This window comes from Leopardus geoffroyi, chromosome B3, assembly GCF_018350155.1.
Source record: "Leopardus geoffroyi isolate Oge1 chromosome B3, O.geoffroyi_Oge1_pat1.0, whole genome shotgun sequence".
NCBI classification, from domain to species: domain Eukaryota; kingdom Metazoa; phylum Chordata; class Mammalia; order Carnivora; family Felidae; genus Leopardus; species Leopardus geoffroyi.
The window spans coordinates 52,160,786-52,182,087 of NC_059337.1; the positions used below are offsets into that span (position 1 = coordinate 52,160,786).

The window sequence follows — 21,302 nt, forward strand, 5'->3', positions numbered from 1 at the left end:
CGCTGCTAGCTCTTTCTCTCACTCTCTCTCTCTCTCAAAACAAAAATTTCACCTAGTACAAATTACATTATTCTCACTTCGCAGAGTGTTTTCATTTACTAGCATTTTCTCTGGGGTCCTTGTCTGGAAGGCAATCATGAGCCAGCAGCTCTCCCTCTGCCAGTGAGCCAGCAGAGGGCAGCAAGTTGCTCACAGACTTATCAATCAGAGAAGAAACCCATGTAAGTGTTGGTGTCTGTGAGAGCAGAATTGTCAGTCCACGTTAGCCATCTAAGACCCATTCCCTGAAAACCTCATGTTTTTACTGTAAAGGGTTGCCATAACTTCAGGATTTTTCTTTATTTTACAGTCAGAAAATGAACGAAATTACCACATTTTTTACCAGCTCTGTGCATCTGCGCAGCAGTCGGAATTTAAACATCTTAAATTGGGTACGTGGTGGTGATGTATGGAAGTATCTGTCCCTTTTATGTAGGGGATTAAATTCTAGGTTGATTTCTTCTTAGAGTAGTATCACTTAAAGAAATATTCTGTTCCAAGACATAAATCCTTGGGTTTAGGGGTGGAACTGATGCATCTAACTAAGGAGATAGATGGAGGGGCAGGGTGGAGGAGACCTTCAACTCCAGGGACTTTTCCAAAGCTCATGGGTGTTCATGATCATGCAGCCAGAACTACCTGAATAAGGCCTCCTGACCACTGGGACTTGGTGCTGTAAACCCCTATGCTTTTCTTTACCTGAACTTCCTTGGGTAGCCGTTTTTCCAACATGTAAGACATATTTCCTTGTCTTCTGAGACGGAGTACCTCTGTCATAATTTGAGCTTCCTTGATGACTCAAGGTCATTATTATTTATAGTTCTGACTAATTATGCTGCAGGGACAGCAGAACTCTTCGTCCTTTAGCACAAACAGTGGACTCCTGTGCTGTCACAGCTCTCCTCTCTTGGTTGTCTGTGCTATATTGGTAGATAGAATTGTCCAGTAAATTTCTTCAGATCTCACATAAAGATAATACCTATGCCTGTCACAGAATGTGAGTAGCGAATGTGAAAGAGCCTTCTGAAGGGTCACAGTCACCTACTATTCAAATATTAGGTGTGCATATGGTTATCCTCTTGATTGTGGTGATGATTTTGTCAAGGTATACATATATCAAAATTCATCAAATTACGTATCTTAAACATGTAGAGTTTATTCTGTGTTCAATAAACCCCAGTAAAGCTGTATAAAATGGTTAGATATGGGAACAAACACCATGAGCTTTGTAGTCATGCCCGTGTTTAAATTCTTGCCCTGCCTCACTTTTCGGAGCCTTGGCTTCTGTGTCTGTAACGTAGAATTCTAAGGAATAAATGGATTCCTGTGTGTTAGGTGCTTACCACAGCGCATTACATGTGAGCTTCCTGCCTTGCTTCTGATAAACACATATGTACAAATGTATGTGTCATAGACATTAACAATCTTTTGATTTCAGGGAGTGCAGAGGAATTTAATTACACAAGAATGGGAGGCAGTACTGTCATTGAGGGTGTGAATGACAGAGCAGACATGGTAGAGACTCAGAAGACCTTCACACTGCTGGGTAAGTTGAAGTGTCCTGAACAAGGTGTGGCCATTTTCTCTTTTAAAAAAAAGGAAAGACAGGGATGTCCAGGGTGCATGTGTTTAAAGAGTCCTAATAAATTCTAATCTTAGGATGAGCCAGTCAGAATATATTTGGAGGCCAAGCATTCAAGACCATGCTTAACCTTAAAAGATCTAGAAATCAACTCATTAGCCCTCAGGCTCGCTGGTTTGCAGGTGAGAAACATGGGCTGTGCTCCCGTGGCTGCCCCAGAGCTCCTCTGGGCTGGCTTCGGAGAAGACTGGTAAATCAGGTCTGGAGGGTCATACTGCCCCTGTTTGGCCTGATAAAATAGCAGACGCTTACATGGAACTTACCGAGTGCCACGCACCATCCTAAGCACTTTGTTACCTGTATTAGCTTGTTTAGTTTACAAGCACTTTATGAGGTGGATGGGGGGGGGGGCATTTTCCCCGTTTTACCACAGGGAAATGGAGAAATCTTATAACATTTTTATATAGAAAACAAGATCTTGGATTGCTTGGTCTTTCTCCACTTTGCCTTTCCCACATGGAGCTCACATTTGGAAAGTGTCTATCAAAAACATTGATAATAAAAATTATCATTCACTTTCCCATAGTGTATCAGTGTAGACTTTAACACCTACCTGCCAGTCAAAGCTTCCGATCTGTAGTTTGAGACGACAGGCCATTTTTACATCTCACAGAGAGTATTTGTTTTACCAGTTTGTTTTCATTATTGTGGCTTGGTTGACTATATTTAAATGTAAAAGGCAAAGAGTTCCAGGTTAAATGTATCAGAAAAATAGGCAAGATTTGGATAATGGTGAATGAAAACTGGTTGGTTTCCTAAGCACAATGAACGATCTGATTTTGCCTCTTCCAAATGCATTAAGGAGAAGGGCAGTTTATTGTATAATAAGATAAACACTTTGGGTACTGATAAACATTTTCTTAAGATAATTATAGTCATAATTTCATCTTTTTATAATGTGCTCCATTGAGAGAGAACACCGTGTATGAGGAGGGATCAGGTGGCCTCACTCTGGCACGGCCCCTGTGGGACCTTGGTCCACATGCCCTGTCCTCCTTCCCACCTCTACCCTTCCGACACTCCTTCCCAGCTCTATAATGTTTCACCTCACAGCAAAATGATACAAGAGAAATAGAGTAGGCTTTGGGGTCAAATAAACATGACTTGAAATCTAGTTGGCAGGACTCTAAAGGGGTTGCCCTTTCTGAGACTCAGTTTCCTGATCTGTAGAATGACCATATTCCTTACCCACAGGGCTCTCGTGATAACTGGTAAGGAAATGTACGTGACAGTCCCTGACACCAGGCTGAGCATGTAGCCAGTGCTTGCTAAATATCACAGCCTGCCCTCAATCTCTGTTTGCTATTGTCCAAGCCCTAGCCATCCTTTGAGCAAAATACCCCCTTCTCCATGAAACCTTCCCTGATCATTGGAGACCAGCAGCAGCAATTTTTTTTTTCTCACTGCCTCACACAAATCAGATGGTTTTCACAAATATCCACACTATCAGGTCTAGGACTAGGGTGAGGCAGGAGAGGCGACTAGAGCACAGACTTGAAGGAGGCACTCAGGTACTCATTCTCAGGGTGACACAAATGTCGGGTCAGCCCCTGGCACCCAGCTTGCCTCACCTTGTCCCACCCAGCCTTACACACCTGGCGTGGGTGTCTTGACAAAGCCCCCAAAGTCTTGTGGGGAGATAGAGTAAAACAATCTACTGCCTCTCATGGCTGTTAATGGTGTAGGCTGCCCTGTGTCAGAAGTGGGTGGGGTGGAAGGAGGTTGGGGCCGTCTTCCCCTGACTTTCCAGGGAGCCCTCTCAGCCTGTGACTGGTGTGGTGGGCAGAATGCCAGGAATGTGATGGACTCTGCACCTGTTTACTCTCTACCAAGCCTGTGACTTAAAGATGCTAGCCCAGTGAATGTCTCCTTTGATCAACTGTGCCTTGACCGTTAGACTTCACAATTTAGTAGTAAATTATCTATCATCATGTATTTGCTCCGATTTTTTTCACGTGTCATAAGATGGGTCTGTGGCCTTTCATAGATCTCTTACTTTTTTCTGGGCATCAGTTTCCCCATTTGATTACTGAGATAGCACCGAGAATATTCAATTGTTCCAATTGCCGATTGCTGTTTCCCCAAATCTTAGTGGCCTAATATGACACATTATTATTATGTTTTGTGATTCTGGGGTGACTGGGCTCAGCTGGATACTTCTCATTTGGGGACTATTCTGTGCCGGTGGTAGGGGCCTGATCTTCTGAAGCCTTCTTTCTCCTATGAGCTGGAATGGTTAGAAGTACTGGGGCCTGGGCGGGTATCTCTCTCTCTCCACAGGAACTTCCTCACGGCACGCTGGTCCGAGGGTAAATGAACTGTGCACGTTGTGGCTAGCTCCTCCCAGAGCTGGTTACAGTAGGCTTGGTGAAATCTGTAAGACTTTATGAACCAGCCTCAGAAGTAAAGCAGCATCACTGATGCCATGTGCTAATGGTTAAAAGTGAGTCACAGGGCCAGCTCAGACTCATAACTCATGGTGAGAGAACTGCACCGTACATGAACACTGGGAAGATGATGCACTCAGGGCCATCTTTGGAGAGTAGCCACCGCCCCTCCCAGTAGCTGTTAGGGATGCTGTGAGGATTAAGAGATAATGTCTAAAGTGGTTTATGAACTATGGCATGCTATATCAGTATGCAAGATCAGTATATATTTAATGAAAGCATGACTTCACTGCATGAATCACTAAAAAATGTCCTAGACCAGAGGTCAGCAGATTGCTGTCTGTTTTTGTAAATAAAGTTTTATTGGAACATAGACACACTCATTTGTTTAAATATGGTCTATGGCTGTTTCCATGCTGTGGTGGCAGAATTGTGATAGACTGTACAGCCTGCAAAGCCTAACAAGAAAACATTTGCTGCCCTTTGTCCTAGATGGTAGAGTGAGCATAGTTGATGGATTCCTTAGAGTTTTCTTACAGTATATGAAGATTCATGGATGGACTTCATGAAGCTATCTTAGCTTCGCCCCTGTGTGTCTCACCAAGGAAGTTCCCTGATGACTGCGTGCCAGGCAAAGAAGTTTGAGCAGACGACAGAGGTCCATTCACTGTTATGGAGTGGAACCAGATGACCTCACTGTAACTTTGAGCTTGCCATCATCCTGTGACCGCCCCCCCCCCCCCCAACCAAATACCTCATTCTGCATGTTGATTTCAGGGTCTCTAAACCTTTGCCATCCAACACAGTAGCCATCAGCCACAAGTGACTGTTTTCATTTAAATTAAAATGAAATAACCTTTGGGGCACCTGGGTGGCTCAGTCTGTTAAGTACCCAACTTCAGCTCGGGTCATCATCTCATAGTTCATGAGTTCAAGTCCCATGTCTGGACTTGTCTGTGCCAACAATTCAAAGCCTGGAGCCAGCTTCAGATACTGTGTCTCCCTCTCTCTGCCCTTCTCCTGCTCACACTCTGTCTCTCTCTCTCTCTCTCTCTCTCTCTCTCTCTCGAAAATAAATAAACATTAAAAAAATATGAAATGAAATAACCTTAAAATTTCAGTTTCTCAGTTGTATTAGGCATGTTTCAAGTGCTCCTAAGCACATGTGACTAATAGCTACCCTATTGGGCAGCACAAATACAGAACATTTCCATCACCTTGGAAAGTTCTAAACAGCAGTACTTCTAACAATGTGTGTGCCTTGTTGATACCGCTTGTCTCACTGCTGTGTTCTCTTGTTTGGGTCTCAGTGTTCTCTTTTTTATTTAAAAAAAAAATTTTTTTAACATTTATTTATTTTTGAGACAGAGAGAGACAGAGCATGAACGGGGGAGGGTCAGAGAGAGAGGGAGACACAGAATCTGAAACAGGCTCCAGGCTCTGAGCAGTCAGCACAGAGCCCGACGTGGGGCTTGAACCCACGGACAGTGAGATCGTGACCTGAGCCGAAGTCAGACGCTTAACCGACTGAGCCACCCAGGTGCCCCGAGTGTTCTCTTTTTTAGATGGAGATCTCCTCAAGGGCAGACCACCTAACCTGAATTGTATGTAGGTTTATAGCACCTTTGGTCAGACCACCCTTTTTAAAAAGGTAATTGCTAAATAAGTACTTGGTTGATTTGTCCATTGCTGTGTTAGTTATGAAGCTAGTATGGAGAAATTAGCAGTGAGGTCATCTAAGTTCAATATGCTCATACATTTCACAACACATCCCATACATGGGTCTCTGAAGTCTGCTCAAACTTCTTTGCTTGGCGTGGGATTGTCAGGGTCCTCTGTGTTTAGGGTCCACAAAGGGATGTAGCTAGGATGGCTTCATGAACTCCACGGGTCTTTTCACATATTGCAGTGGTCGCTGGCCTTAAACTGCTTGGATGCCCAGTGTGTCCTAACCCTTCTTTGTCTTAGTTTCCCCCTGTATAAAATGGGAACCATGATGGTGCTCACTTCATATAGTTGTTGTAAGCATTAGATGAGGTGATACATGGAAAGTACTGGAGACAGGGTCTGGCACAGAGTTCCTTCCAGTTCTGCTCCTGAGACACCTTAGCTGGTCATGGATTTATGCCCCGATGAAGCAGAAGGGGATGTACTTTGACCAAAAGCTCCTTTCCTTTGTTCTTCTGATCTCAATTAACCCTTTTATCCTTGCCTGACGGTTTACTCTCTGACAGAATGAATACCCTGGAAAAAGTCAGACTTGGCCTGGACCTCAGGCTCAAGATCCTTGCCTGTTGTGCTTCTCACTGAAGTCTCACTCAGGCCAGCCACACTTTCACATGACCTTGCCTCACTAAAGAGAATTCCTTCACTGAGGTCTTAAGTCCTCTCCTTCACATCCTCGCTTTGGAGTTAGTTCACTTTCGTGGATTCTGGAAGACGGGGAATAGTGAAATGATTTAGTTATGGATCAGTCACACAGTGAGTGGGGAATGCCAAAACGAAGATCCCCAGATGGCTTGTTTTTAGTTGCTTTTCCTCCTCACTGACCTGACGCTTATCATGGTAGTGGCCTGGGGCGGGACGGAGTGGGGGGGGGGGGTATTTCTGTTAGAGGCATCTGTCTTTCTAGTGGAAGCATTAAGTCTAAACAGAAGGCATCAACAATGCCTAGACTCAGGCTGAGCTGGCGCCTTCCACATATTTTTGGTTTGAAATCTTTTGCATCTTTGGTTTTGTTTAATCTTTGAAGTAGAGAAAACTGTCTAGGTTCTGAAATTATTTAAGAACATGACCTAGCTGCTATTAAAATAGTGCAGGTGTCCTCAAGGGAGAAGCAGAGGGTGGCCATGGCCACTCTTACTCGGCATTTAGGGCCTGCTGTTTTTTGCTTGGAGGGAGTGGGGGGAGTCACAGGTGATCACAACACCTGCCATTCCCACGCAGACCAGGGAACATGGATATCTACATGAATGAGACTGCCCCCCCCCCCCGCTCCTAGAGTATCTCCAAGCTCCTTGATGCACCACCTGGTGCCTACCCCCACCCCCCACCCTACTCCCACTCTGGAGTCCTGACCTAGCAAAGCCCTGCTCACAACTGGCAGATTCTCCATTGTGATTTGCAGACATTGGACACAAAACCCTCCCTAGTAGCTGGCTAGGTTTATTTTTGGCTCCAGGAAATGTGCTAATGACCTATGGTGACTGAGTATGTTATATATTCATAATTTATATGCTACCTACAGCAGTCAGGGTCCCAGTGGGAAATACAGGGTCCACATAAATTAAGGTAAAAGAAGGGGGGTTTATCTATGAAGGGACCAACTACAAAGATGTGGACAGATCTGTGGGAGCTATAAGGGGCAGCAAGTAGCCAGGGTCAGGAGCAGAGCTGTTCACTGCTCTTTCCCATTTGGGCACAGCGGTGTCACTGGAGCCAGAAAGTAGGGTTGGGGGAAGTCATCACTAGACCAGGAGCGATGACCTGTCAGTTGGCAACACTGAGAGCCTGAGGCAACTTTGCAGGGAGAGAAACAGGGATGACCTATCTAGTACCTCTCTCCTCCTGATCTCTGATCTCCTGCCAACAGTCCTCACTGGTCACACCCAACCAGAGGCCAGAGGGCATGAGAGCCCATTGCCTTCAGCCAGATGGTTCAGCCCCCTGGGGCTGCAGAGGCAGATGGAATCATCCAGCACCCACCACAAGAAGAATTCAAGGAGCTTGTGAACCAAAAAAAAACAAACAAACAAACAAACAAAAAAAAACCACAATGAAAATAAAGGAAGCATATCACGTGAATAAATGAGAGCTGATTCTCTCAGGAAACTGACATGAAGTGGTTACTTGCATATTACTTTTTGTGTTGAACTTCTAGCAGCAATGCCAAAAGGGGAAACCTAGAGGGCTGCAGAATTCACGTCTGTGTCATTTCAAGTCCAGATCTTGGCACTGATGGCACTAGAGTGTCTTGAAAGAATTCAGGTGCTTATCTTACTAGTGTGAAGTAAGAGAAGAGATGCAGTAACCCTAATTTGGAAATTTTTTTTCAGGTTTCAAGGAAGATTTTCAGATGGATGTTTTTAAGATCCTAGCAGCCATCCTCCATCTGGGCAACGTGCAGATCACAGCGGTGGGCAACGAGAGATCCTCAGTTAGTGTAAGCCGCTGCTTTGTTTCACCTTCCTGTGTTCAGAGTCATGAGTAGAGAGTCTTGTGGTTACCCTGCTTCTGCATCTTAGCACCGGGCACATTGGGCCCACCAATGGGCCCACCACATTGGCCCGTTGTAGGCTCTGGAGAAACAGCAGCAAACAAAGCAAGACAGGAAGCCCTTCATGGGGCTTATGCTCTAGGGGAAGGAAGTGGAGGGGAGGAGACACAATAAATAATTATGGGTTCTGGCAGCTGGTGGTGGCTATTAAAAAGGAAACTGAAGCAGAGTAGGGGGTACAGAGGGGCTGTACGTCTTTGTGTAGAGCATTCAGAGAAAGCCTTGCTGATATGGTGGCAGTGGGCAGAAGCCTGAAGCTGAGAAGGTGAGTTGTGCCTGTACTGGGGGAAGAACATTCAAAAGTAGAGGGAAAAGCAGGCGCAGAGGCCCTCAGGCAGGAGGTGTTTGAAAAATAGTAAAAAAAAAAAAAAGATCAAGTCAACATATCCAAAGAGGAATGAGTAAAACAAGGAGTGGTACATGAGGCCAGAAAATGTGTGTGTGGGAAGAGAGGGTACAAGTCACGTAGGGCCCTGAGGGAGCTGGATATGTTAAGCAGAAAGGATGCCTCCTGCCTCCCAACATTTGCCTGCATTAAGCACCAATGGTGCTGGCTCTCTCTGGAAATATATTCCATAGAAGTTTTGTGATAGGTTTCTCTACTTACCAAACACAAAGTTAGTTTATATGTGTGTCTCTTTGACAAAATTATGAGAAGTGATCCTTGGTAGCGGCATGTATTTGGTTATGCTCGTTAATACCCACATCAAGAAGAAAATAACATATAGTGAAAAATGTTTCTATGAAATGTGCAGTCTCTTGACCTTTAAAGCTTGGCATATATATACACGTCTATCTTGTCAGCTGCCATCACCATAACAAAACAGCATAGGCTAGGTGGCTTCAACAACAGGAAGTGGTTTTCTCATAGTCCTGAAAGTCTGAGATCGGGATGCCAGCATGGTTGAGCTCCTGATGATGGCTCTCTTCCTGGCTTGCAGATAGCCTCCTGCTTGTGGTGTCCTCACAGCAGAAAGAGGGAGAGAGAGAGAGAGAGCTCTGGTCTCTTCCTCTTCTTAGAAGGGTACTGATTCCATCATGGGGTCCCACCCTTATGACCTCATCTAAACACAGTCCCCTCCCACGGGCCCTACTCCAAATACTGTCACACTGGAGGTTAGGGCTTCAACATATGAATTTTTGGAGGAAGCATTCAGTTCATGATCTAACAATGTCCATTTTCATGTTCTCCGAAAGATTCATGGTGACAGTACACTGGTAATTTCTTGGCTCTCTGGTACCTGAAGTTTAGGGCAGAAGAGAACCAAACAGAGTGGATGGAGCATGTAGTTTTTGGCTCAGTGCCTCAGTTCTGTTGTCCTTTGACCAGGAAGTAATTTTCCTCCCTCTCCTCAAGCTCTCACACTAAGTGCCCCTCCCATCCCACCAGTGTCCAGCCCTCATTGGGTTAGTCAGTTCACATGAGACTGGGAGCTTCTGGGAGAGGGGATAGTAGGCCTGGGTAGGAGCCTCTTGTGCATGTGGTGGGTGTTCTCCCTCTGTACCTTCCCATGTACCTCCATGGAATGGGCTTCTGCACGCGTTCTTTTCAAACTCCTTAGACTAAAGGTGTGATTTCCACCCAACAATTGCCCTTGCATTGAACTCTGTCCCATGAAGTTTGTTATTAAGGTAGTTATTTTGGAGGAAGAGTTAAAACCACTAGACTAAAAATCCTTTGTTTATCAATCTAAGGAGACAAAGTCTTCGAAAAAGATGTATAATCTCCTTTATTGAAATTTTACTTACTTATTTTGAGAGAGACAGAAACCGCATGAGTAGGGGAGGGGCAGAGAGAGAGGAAGAGAGAGAGAATCCCAAGCAGCTTCACACTGCCAGTGCAGAGCCTGATGTGGGGCTCAAACTCACGAAACTGTGAGATCATGACCTGAGCTGAAACCAAGAGTTGGATGCTTAACTGACTGAGCCACCCAGGTGCCCCAAGATGTAGAATCTTCATAGCAAATTAGAGTTCTATAATTACTGGTCCTATCTTTGGAACATACATACCATTTGTTTGCATCAGAAACTTGGAATATCAGGCAAATACAATCTTGATGAAGTCACCTTTTTAAGAATTGTTGCCCCTTTCCTTCCCCCTGTGGCAGGACCTGTAGCTGAATGTTTTTGTCTCAGATGGTTTAGTTCCTTCTTGGAAGGAAGAAGACCCGTGACTCTGGCAGTCTGCTACACACTGAAGAGGTCAGGTGCCCGAGTAAAAGCTTTGTGTTCCTGGAATGTTGGTCAGAAGGGGTGTGGGTGGACAGTAAGGAGGTACTGGGACTTTTTAGGTTCTATGCTCCACTGTAATCTGATGCTTTTTAAGTACAACCACATGGTTTTCTGATTGCCTGTGATGATTCTACAGATTAGCCTGCCTCAGAAGTTCCCTTGCCAGAGAGGAATGATACTGCTCAGTCACAGGGTTCACACCTCCTTGCCAAGTGACAAGGACTCCTTGTCCATGCTGGTTGAGGACAAACAGAAACAGACCTTTCCTTGTCTGCTGACCAATGGGGCAGCTCTCATGCCCCAGCTGGGAGAGAAGCAAGATTTACTTTGTGTGTCCAGGAAAAGTCTTTGACACATTCACCCTGTCAGCTGAGAAGCCAGCTTTGTGAAGGGACCCCACCGGGTGCTCTGACGATAACATCTAGGTACCTTAGGACTAAGACCTCCCACGCAAACCCCGAGCACACAGGGAGGGACAGAGTGAGTGAACGTGCAACAGCAGGTGGCCCTGGCATCTTGCAAAGGAAAGAGAGGGACCTTGAGGCTGTGTCCACATGCACAGAAAGGGGAGGATTGCCTTTGTGGCCTTACTCACCCCTGACATTCTTTGGCCAGAATGAAAATCCAGGTGGGATGCAGCCCAGGACTGCCAAGGCCATGTGCAGGCCCCATGCTGCTGTGGCCCCTCCTGCCTTCCTCCCAGGCCTGCCTCTGTCTCATGAGGCCTGGTCATTCTCACGCCAGTTCATCCTCGTCTCTCACATAGGCCCAGATGGAGGCCGAGGGGCCCCTGCTGGGTGGGCTGGAGCTGGGTTGGATGGCCAGATGGCCCTGATGGGGTTTGTGCTTGTTTTTGAAGGAGGATGACACTCACCTGGAGGTGTTCTGTGAGCTTCTTGGCCTGGAGAGTAGCAAATTTGCTCAGTGGCTATGCAATCGGAAAATCATTACAACCTCTGAGACGGTGGTTAAACCCATGACCAGGCCCCAAGCTGTCAATGCCAGGGATGCACTGGCCAAAAAGATCTACGCTCACCTGTTCAACTTCATTGTGGACAGAATTAACCAAGCGTTGCAGTTTTCAGGCAAGCAGCACACTTTTATTGGTGTTTTGGACATTTATGGGTAAGATTCTCTTCTGTGAGCCTGTCTTTTGTCATTTAAATGTCAAATGCTCATTATTTTTAGATCATTTTGTTCTTGTTCCTTTTTTGTGTTTCACATGATCAGAAAGATGGTGTTCTCTCTGTTTGCATGTATGAATGTTAAGTATGGTCCCCTGGGCTCCAGTGTGTTTTATGTAGAGTATATTAAATCAATGCTGAATTAATAATGGCTGACATCAAGAGTGCACCATATGCTAGCTACTGTGCTGGATGGTTTTCATGTGCTTTCTCACTCTTCAAACAGAAAGGAAACAACCAAGGCTTAGACTCAGAAATGTGTTCACGGTTGCTCTGTTGGTGGGAGAGCCCAGTGCTGTGTGAAATTCCTGCTCATGTCTGAGATGTGGACCCTGACACACCTTTCCCATTTCAAAGGGGCAAAATGACATTCCCAGACGTTCTGGATCTTGCTCATGTTCACAGGGTCCTAGGTCAACCCAAACCCAGGCTTTTGACCAGCCAGCTTCTCACACCAGAATCCTCTTCTGTTGTCGGACCCCAGCCCTTCTCCAGCTCTTCTAATACTGTTGGGGACCAAGTTGCCACCATGCTGGAGGCGCTTTTCCTCCTCTTTGCCCAGTCTTCCTTTTCTAAATCCCAGGCCAAACACGTGCTCGAGATGCCCAGAGTCCCCAGAGTGTGAGTAAGTGAGGACAGACCAGCGGGGGAGCAGGCTCTGAGGGTTGGTGGAACTCAGGCTTCTGTTTGTCAACACCTGGCCTTAAATACCCAATGCCTCACCCCTCCCAGGACCAATCCTGGTTTCTCCGTGTGGGAAGGGGCAGATTATTCCATTTGAGGCATCACAGAGTATCCCACCTGGCTTGGGGAGTGTTCCCCCACACCCTGTGAGAAGCAGCCCAACCTCTCTTTCCCATACAAAGAGGAGAGCCCGGCTCTAGGCACCCCTACCCCAGCCTGCTGGAGGAGGGAGGAAGCAGATAGGCCATGATGCTGTTGAACTTTTACCCAGGTACAGAGAAACTGCTTTCCCATAGTTTAATGTGAGACAATGCCTCAAGGGAGTTACTTTGTTTAATTTAGATTCTGAGTTAATGCATGTGACTCCCAATTAATAGCATATGTCAACAGTTCTAAAATACTGATACATCACTGGGATGGTCTAATAAATGATTTACCTTGTCTTGTTCTAAAAAGAGGATTTGAGTAGCCAGTAAAAATCTAAGTAGACTTTCAAAGTTTTTTTTTTAATGTTTTTTATTTGAGATAGGGAGAGGGGTAGGGGAGGGGCAGAGAGAGGGAGGGAGAGAATCCCAAGCAGGCTCTGTGCTGTCAGGGCAGAGACCAACTTAAGGCTCAGTCTCACAAACTGAAAGATCATGACCTGAGCCAAAATCAAGAGTCAGATGCTTCACCGTCTAAGCTACCCAGGTGCCTCAACCTGAGTAGGCTTTTAAAAAGTAATAGTCTTATTTAACAATGGTCTCTTTCATTGTGGTGTAAATCCATGATTGTTATAGTAATCTCTCTTCTGTGTTTTTTAATGTGTTAAAAATAAATAGTCCTTTAGGATATATTATTCCATTTATCCAACACAATCACGTGTGTGATTGGTGAATGGAATAGGGACATGACCCCTGCCCTCTTGGGATTTAATCTTAGTGGAGGAGGCAGGCAGGTAATTAGAGATTGAGAGGGTTCTTGTGATGAGAATAAGCAAATGAACAGATGGATGTGCTGGAGGTTGGGGGGTGGGGGGAGGAGGGCAGCTGAGTACGAACCTCGGTGTGGAGGAGAATGGCTGGCAGGCAGCAGTCAGATCCACGAAGACCCCTATCATAAGGAATTTGTTTTGGTTCAGTGAGCAAATCAGAGACAGGAGTAACTATAAATTTATAAGAACTTGTTAGAGTATACTTTAAATTAAAATTTAAAAATTAAGTTCCTCTTCAGAAATTCTAAAAGTAGCGTACTTGCCACCATCCATGAATTAATGGTGCCTTCTGAAAAAAAAAAAAAAAAAAAGAAAGAAAAAGAAAAAAAGAAAGGATTAAGCTCTTCTCTAAGTAACAGTGCTGCTGCCTGGGGCGGATCCTTTCACTACTTTCTCCATCTGGTAAGCTCATGTGGATCAGCCCTTGCCCATGCATGCCATGCAGCCTTTGAGGGAACGGGGCTCAATTCCACCTGGAAATACAGCAGCCCCAAAGTAAAAGTTAGCAGCGCTGAAAAGCTGTGAGTCTGGAGGTGTCTGCTCAGAACAACATGAAGACTTGTGGTTCCCCAGCCAGTTGGGCTGGGTCTGGAGCTATGTGCTGGGGTTGGTCTATGTGCTCTGGATCCAGAGTGGGAAGGGCCTGGGGCTAGGAGGCAGAACCCTGGGAGCAAGCCTGGCAGCAAACCAGTTGTGTGGCCCTGAGAGAGTCCAAGACCTCTCTAAACCTCAGTTTCTGCATCTGTAAGATGGGGCCTCTCTCATAGGGTTATTCTGAAGACCAAATGGAAGAAATTGTGAGTCGCCTTAAGAACCATAAGCATCATTTAAATGTGAAATGTTGTAGCTGATGTGCTTCTGGCATTTTAAGTCATAGATTTAGGTCTTCCCATGGCTTTTGAACTTTAGATCTGAGGGCCCATTTTTGGGAGAGGGAGTAGGCAAAAGGGCAGGAAAATAATAATATTTGATATTCCATCCCTGCTCCAGAAAGCCTTGCTTTTGGCCCTGGCTATGGGCTGAGGAGCATAACAAGGCCCTTTGGACTCTCCCCCTGGCCTAGCGCTGGTCTGTCCACCGTGTCCAGACCAGCCCTGGGCTTCTGAGGGTACATGTGGAATGGGATCATCAAGAGCTGTGTGGGTTCTGCTCCTGCTCTGATCACCCTGAAGCTGTCCAGAGTGCAATCCAGGCCCTCAACCTACCCTGGAATTCTAACCTGAGCCAAACTAGCTCAGTCAAGTGAGGTTCCCAGGGAACCTGTGGTTGGAGTTGGCAGGAACCACTCAGAATTAAAGCAATTAAGAACCAAGGCTTTGGAGGCACTAAGAGCTGGGGTCAAATTGCATGTCTGGCACTACTCGCTGCTTTGGCCTCTGGCCCTCAGGTGTAACGGTGGGTCTTGCTGGTCCTGCACATAGGGCAGTGTTAGGGTTAAGTGAGGTCATAGGCCCTGACCCTAATATCTGCAGTGCTCAGCTTCCTCCTGGCAGAAGCGTTCAGCTGGCTGGGAGGCAAAAGTCGGTGCTGTGTTTTGTCCAGCCCACATCACCGCTTACAGGGTGAAAGAACTCACATGTGAGTCCAGATTTTCGGCTTCTCTTGTGAGTCGAGCCGTCTGGCATTCAGACCTGCGTTAATCATGGTCATGGCAGATGGAACGGAGTTGCAGCTGCCGCCGCAGGACAGCCTGCTTGTGGTAGCCTGCGGTACAGCTCACTGTAGTGCTGTCTCCAGCCCGCTCCCTGTTTCTGTCACCGCCTGCCTCCTCTCCAGTCTTGAGCTTGCAACTCCAGAGATAAGTATTTAAAGTCTAAAAGTAGACCCGATGGGGTCTGCTGGGCTGTGAGCCATCGAATGACCTCGCCCTTGTCCTCCAAGAACTATGAAGCCAGGCCTTGAGGAGGCAGCTGTGCAACAAAGAGTGAGCGAACAGGAAACAGCATTGCCTTTGACCTGAAAGCATGGGCCCTGTAGTCAGGCAGGCTCATAGTCGCTGCGTGACCTCAGGCACCTTTCTTAATCTCTCAGAGTCCCATTTCCTCATCGACAAAGAGAAGATAATTGGGTGTCAGTGCTGTTGTGTGAATCAAATGATGCATCCTCTTGTGACCAGCCTTCTGGAAGGCCTGCTTCAGGGTTGGTGCCTTGTACACACCAGATTCCTTGGAGAGGCAGCTTGGAAAAAGATGATTTGTAACCTGCCAGGATATTAAAACCAAAAGCTGTGAGGCATATTTAAAATTTGCAGAAAACATAGCAAACTTCTAAACTGTGAAGTTCGTCAAAAAATACTGAGCTATAAACAAATGTGTGTGCCCTTCAAGAAATGTTTTAACTTGTTTAAACCATATTTCAGTTTTGAAACCTTTGATGTGAACAGCTTTGAACAGTTTTGCATCAATTACGCTAATGAGAAGCTGCAACAGCAGTTTAACCTGGTAGGTGACTTTTCTGCCTTCTTTCTTTTCTGCCTACTTCTCAACCCTGCATGCGAGCCAAAGAGCCTCTCTCTCCTCACATCTCCAGAGTAGTGAAGGAGACACACGCTGGGTCACTGCACCACCTTGTGGCCATATCTTGAAATCATACTTGCCCATCCCTTTTCCTGTTTTTCTAGGCCCCTGGCCAGCTGCTCAGCTTCAGTTCATCGCCTCCCGTGCTTGCTCACAGACCCTCTGTGCAGCTAGACTGAATAATTTAGTTAGTTTCCACGGCCCTGCAAGCCTCTTTATCCTTGTACCTGCCCCTCTCGGTGCTGTAACCCACCTGCTCCTGTCCTGAGAGCTGAGATGGTTTGAATCTCAGCTCTCTCATGTTCTTCCTTTGGGACCTTGGGCTCAGAGCCTCAGTTTCCTCTTTTTAAAAACTGGGTCAGTAGTCTCTGCCTGTGTAATGTTGTAAGGAGAAGACCTAACACTGACTCATACTCATTAAATGTTTCTTTTCTTTCCTTTTTCTCACTTTGGAGTTAATCCATGTATAACGTTGAATTTCATCCCCTTGCAAATTTGTATTTTCTCAAGGATTCCCTGGAAGTTTAACATTTAATAACTACAAGTAAGGTTTATTCCAGGTAGATATGCTACGTAGCTCACTTGAAGTCACCCCACCATTCTTTGCATTCCCCTTAGTCCCCTCACTACTGTGCTCTCTCTGGTCTGAGAGTCATTTGTTTCTCAGCTTCCTATTGGGCTTCTTCTCCTCACTGCCCCTCCCCTCCCCCCACGTGTAGCCAGGATGAGCCTGAGCCTGTCCTCTGGGAAGCCTCCCTGATACCTTTAGGGCCTGAACAAGGAGTGAACAAAGCTCTCCATGTTGTTGGCTTCTCACACTGGCCCCACAGCCAGCATTTGCGAGCAGGCTGGCTCCCACCGGCCAGAGAGGCTGCTTCTTTCTTGGATACCAGCAGTGCTATGAGCAGGGAGGGGTTGCAGGACCACCCTGAGTATGCTGGGTGTTGGGTAAACAGCATGTGGGGTTCCACTCAGACCAGGTGGGAGGATGACGGCTAGACTCACGTTAGGAACTTGACAACATTGATCATGGATAAGGAGGGCTGCCTGTACCTCAGGGTCTTCCATAAACACTGCAAACCAGTCGGGTGTCTGTATTTTCCAGATGCTTATGTCCTAGACTTTGGAAGCACACTTTAATGTTTTGTTTTATTTTCTCTATTAACTTCTGGATTTCCAGCATGTCTTTAAACTTGAACAAGAAGAATATATGAAGGAAGATATCCCTTGGACTCTGATAGATTTTTATGACAACCAACCAGTTATTGACTTGATTGAAGCAAAAATGGGCATTTTGGAGCTACTGGATGAAGAATGCTTGGTAACTTAAATTTTTTTTTCAACTTCCAAGTGGTAACAAATGAGAATATTACAAAATGTATTTTTTAAATGTACATTTAAATTTCAGATGTGTTACCCATTTGGTTGAGTATTAATGCTGGGACAGGAGTCCATAGCAGGAACAGCAGAGGGCCGGGTGAGCCTCGCCCTCAGCATGTGTAGCCCACCATTGGGTAACACGCACAACCTCTCAGGCCATGTCCAGCAAGGGGGAGCCCTTTGAGCACCTAGGGGTATGTAGAATGGACCGGAAAATGGCAGGTGACTTCATGCCACTTGTTAATGACTAACAAGAATTGAGTTTTCTTTTGTTTCCTCATTCTTGTGAGTCATCCATTTGGAGGTGTAGCTGAAAAATCAACATCATATAATTTGAAAGAAGCGTTCTACTGTTGTTATGTCCTTCTGGGAGGAGCAACTTAACAGTGGGGCAGCCTAGCAATGTTCCTCATGGGACCTCAGGGACAAATAATCCCCAGGGCAGTATTTTGTTTTTGGTTTAAAGATTGTATTATGATGCTTAAACATAGATTTAGTTTCCTCTCCAGAGATTTATTTCTACCAAAAAAAAAAAATCATACTGTTGAAGACTTACTGGCATTTTCTCCCCAGAATTGTTGATTCCATGGTTTTACTCATGAATTATCCTATCTGGTACCACAGTGACAGAAGATTAAAGGGCTGGCATCAGGTCAAAGCATTCCAGAATGATCTAATGAGGGTAGGGTGCATAGGCCAAGGTAGCCTCCAGGAAATACTTGTACCTACTCTACACAGACATTCCCTAGGTGACCAATGTCATGAAGAAGCATGCAGGAGTCGTTTGGGCACAATGGAATATTAACTTCACTAAGTTTGGATTGAATATAATTGATCACTTGCAAATCACCAACATCAAGAACAAGTTTTGCAACTAAACTTTGTTTCAGTAGGTAGTTATTAGTTAAGCAGTAAAACAAAAGAAAATCTATTTTTCTGAGATTGGGCAAAGTGGGGAGGACTATATTTAGGTGCCAGTCTTTCCCCATTCAGAGAATAAAAGTCACATTCATGTAATGGAACCCATGCTATTTGTCCCCTGAACCTTTAGACTTCTCTGAGAAGAAGTAATAGGAATACTGACAAATTTGCAAAAATAAATTTCTTCATTCTTGAGTCATTATATGTCCATTTCCTTCTAGTTTATAACATTTTGTTTGTCTAAACAGGCATGGATATATCTGTTTAAATGGCACCCTAAAAATTGTTAAGATCAAGGACAGATGTATGCCTAGAGTTGCTTTATAAAAAGGAACCATAGGGGCACCTGGGGTGGCTCAGTCAGGCGTCTGATTCTTGATTTCGGCTCATGTTCCTCTCATGGTTCATGGCACCATGCCCCACATCTGGCTCTGCTGACAGTGTGGGGCCTGCTTGGGATTCTCTCTCTCCTCTCTCTTCCCCTCCCCCACTCATGTTCTCCTTCCCTCTCTTTCTCTCTTACTCAAAGTAAATAAATAAGCATTTAAAAAATAAACAAAATAAAATAAAAAATAAATAATCAATAAAATAATTTTTAAAAATAAAAAAATTAAAAGGAGGGGCACCTGGGTGGCTCAGTCGGTTAAGTATCTGATTTTGACTCAGGTCATGGTCTCACAGTTGGTGAGTTTGAGCCCCGCATCGGGCTCTGTGCTGACAGCTCAGAGCCTGGAACCAGCTTTGGATTCTGTATCTTCCTCTCTCTCTTTGCCCATCCCTACACACACACACACACACACACACACACACACACACACTGTCTCTCTCCCCAAAATAAATAAATAAACATTAAAAATAATAAAAATCAGCCGCAGATCTAAGCATCTCACTCTGGGGTTCCAGCTCACTTGGTTTGTCAGAATTAGTGCTTTTTTGTGCTTCTTAACCTTTCGTCTCCAGTTGTCTGTCTTACTATTTGGTTTGCTTTTGTCTTGCAGTTACCGCATGGAACTGATGAAAACTGGCTTCAAAAGCTATACAATAATTTTGTCAACAAGAACGCTTTGTTTGAAAAGCCCAGAATGTCAAATACATCCTTTATCATCCAGCACTTTGCTGATAAGGTACAATGAAAGTCTGGAGCAATGCTGTCTGTGCTGGAGCTGTTCCCTGGTGGCAGCAGGCAGGCCAGAAACTTTTCTGATCAGATTCAAGTCACACGGCATATAGCTGTGATGAAGAATACATGCGTGTGTGTTTAACGATCTTTGTTTTTATCGCAAAATATGAGTTTCAGCGGTACTGCCTTAAACATGAATGTGGTGCTAGTGGACCTCATTTCTGATTTTGGATTTACTGTGAATTCATTAGTCTCTTATCAGTTTATTTCCTCTATAAAGTTGTCAAAATCAAGGCAGCATAATTGTTTTCTATAATGAAAGCTATATATTTTTTTGAGGTTTTCCTTTGTTATTCAGTTATATTTATTACAGTGGTAACATAGGTTGGCTGAAGATGTTGTGTTTTCTGGGTGGTCTTTATTTTCTTCTTTATAGATCTATTTTTTATGAAACAAATGTTACCTTAATAAAAAGACAAAATTGATATAGTGGGAGAGGGGCCAAGATGGCAGAGCAGCATGGAAGCTCTTGGCTTCTCTCGTCACTGAAATGCTGCTAGATCAGCACCAAACCATTTTGTACACCTAGAAAATTGATGTGAGGATTAACCCAACAATCTGTATAACTTGAGCCACAGAACTTGGCAGGTACACGGCACGGAGAGTTCAGTTGGGAAGAGAGAAGCCATGGAGGGTAGGGAGCTGTTTTTGCAGAGAGAGGACTGAGAAAATGGGGGAGAGTCCAGGAAAAGCACTCCCCCGAAAGTAGCTGGAGAGAAAGAAAAAGAGTGGAAACACCCACAAGTGACTGAACCAGAAAGGGAGAAAGGGAAAGGAGAGCGTTTCAATACCATTAGTACTCTGGAAACAAGGTAGAGCAGAGTCAATATGTGGTGGTGCTCTGATGGGAAGGGCAAATCCCCAGAAGCAGACAGGGAGGTCCAAGGGCTCCGTGGACCACACAGGGAGAAGCTGTTCCCCTGCTAGGAGGGCATTTGGTAGAGGCTGTAGTGTCCCCACAGGCAAAGGTCCCAGCAGACCCCAGAGAACAGCCATGTTTGCTGGTATTGGAACAAAGACACCAGAGTGAGGTGAAACCTGGCATTGGTTGTGTGTTGTGTTTTGCCATAATCTCTGAACCTCAGCTGCTGTGCTATCCCATGAACTTTTTCTGGGGCAGGCAGACACCTGGCCACAATCTCTGAAACTGTGCAACAGCATGACCACATGAACATTCCTGGGGGGCAAGCCAGCACCTGGTCATTGCCCAGCAAGACCCTTCCCCAGAGGGTTGGAGCAAGTCGAAGCCACAGGGCTCTTAGAAGTGAGGGGTTTGGTAACACAGCCCCATTGAGATATAATTGAGGAGGGAAGTGCCATCTGGCAGGCTGACAGCTTGGACACAGACAGTGTAGAAGTGGGGAGTGGACAGAAGCCAGAGACAAAGGAGGGGTGCTTGATTGCTGCTGGTCAGTGAGAGCTCAGAGTTCTGGTGCCAGAGACTGGGAAGCTGGGTGACGCCATTTTCACCTCTCTCATGCATCTGCATACAAGTGCTCTGTGCCACACCAATCCACCCCGATAAACTAAGCAGTGCCACCTAATAGAGAACGGAGCTGTTACATCAAGCTCCATCCAACTGCACCAACCAAGCCCTAGAGGATGACCACAAGTCTCTCTGCCTGTTTAGTGTACACACTATAAAATGCTTCAGAGTTTGACTTCTAGAGGAAACTGGATGTAATTTGATTATGTTTGCTGGTCCATCTATTTGAGTTTTTTTCTTTTCTTATTCTTGGATACAGAAAGAGAAAAAATTTATTTTCTGTTTTTTAAAAAAATATTTAAAAACTTTTTTACTATATTTTTAATTTTTTTGTAAAATTTTAAATTCTATTTTATTTTCTTCATTTCATTTTATTCTGTTTTATTGGGACTTTTTAAAATT

General features: G+C 45.2%; 1 protein-coding gene across 2 annotated transcripts in view; it reads left to right on the forward strand.

Moving 5' to 3' along the window:
- Positions 1-21,302, forward strand: part of MYO5C (myosin VC) — a 104,409-nt gene that overhangs the window by 23,329 nt on the left and 59,778 nt on the right. For both annotated transcript variants that reach the window (XM_045449720.1, XM_045449721.1), the window contains 7 exons: positions 350-431; positions 1,478-1,585; positions 8,124-8,230; positions 11,436-11,701; positions 15,777-15,858; positions 17,114-17,254; positions 19,233-19,358. In XM_045449720.1, coding sequence (XP_045305676.1) covers positions 350-431; positions 1,478-1,585; positions 8,124-8,230; positions 11,436-11,701; positions 15,777-15,858; positions 17,114-17,254; positions 19,233-19,358 — 912 coding nt within the window. The remainder of the gene's footprint in view (positions 1-349; positions 432-1,477; positions 1,586-8,123; positions 8,231-11,435; positions 11,702-15,776; positions 15,859-17,113; positions 17,255-19,232; positions 19,359-21,302) is intronic.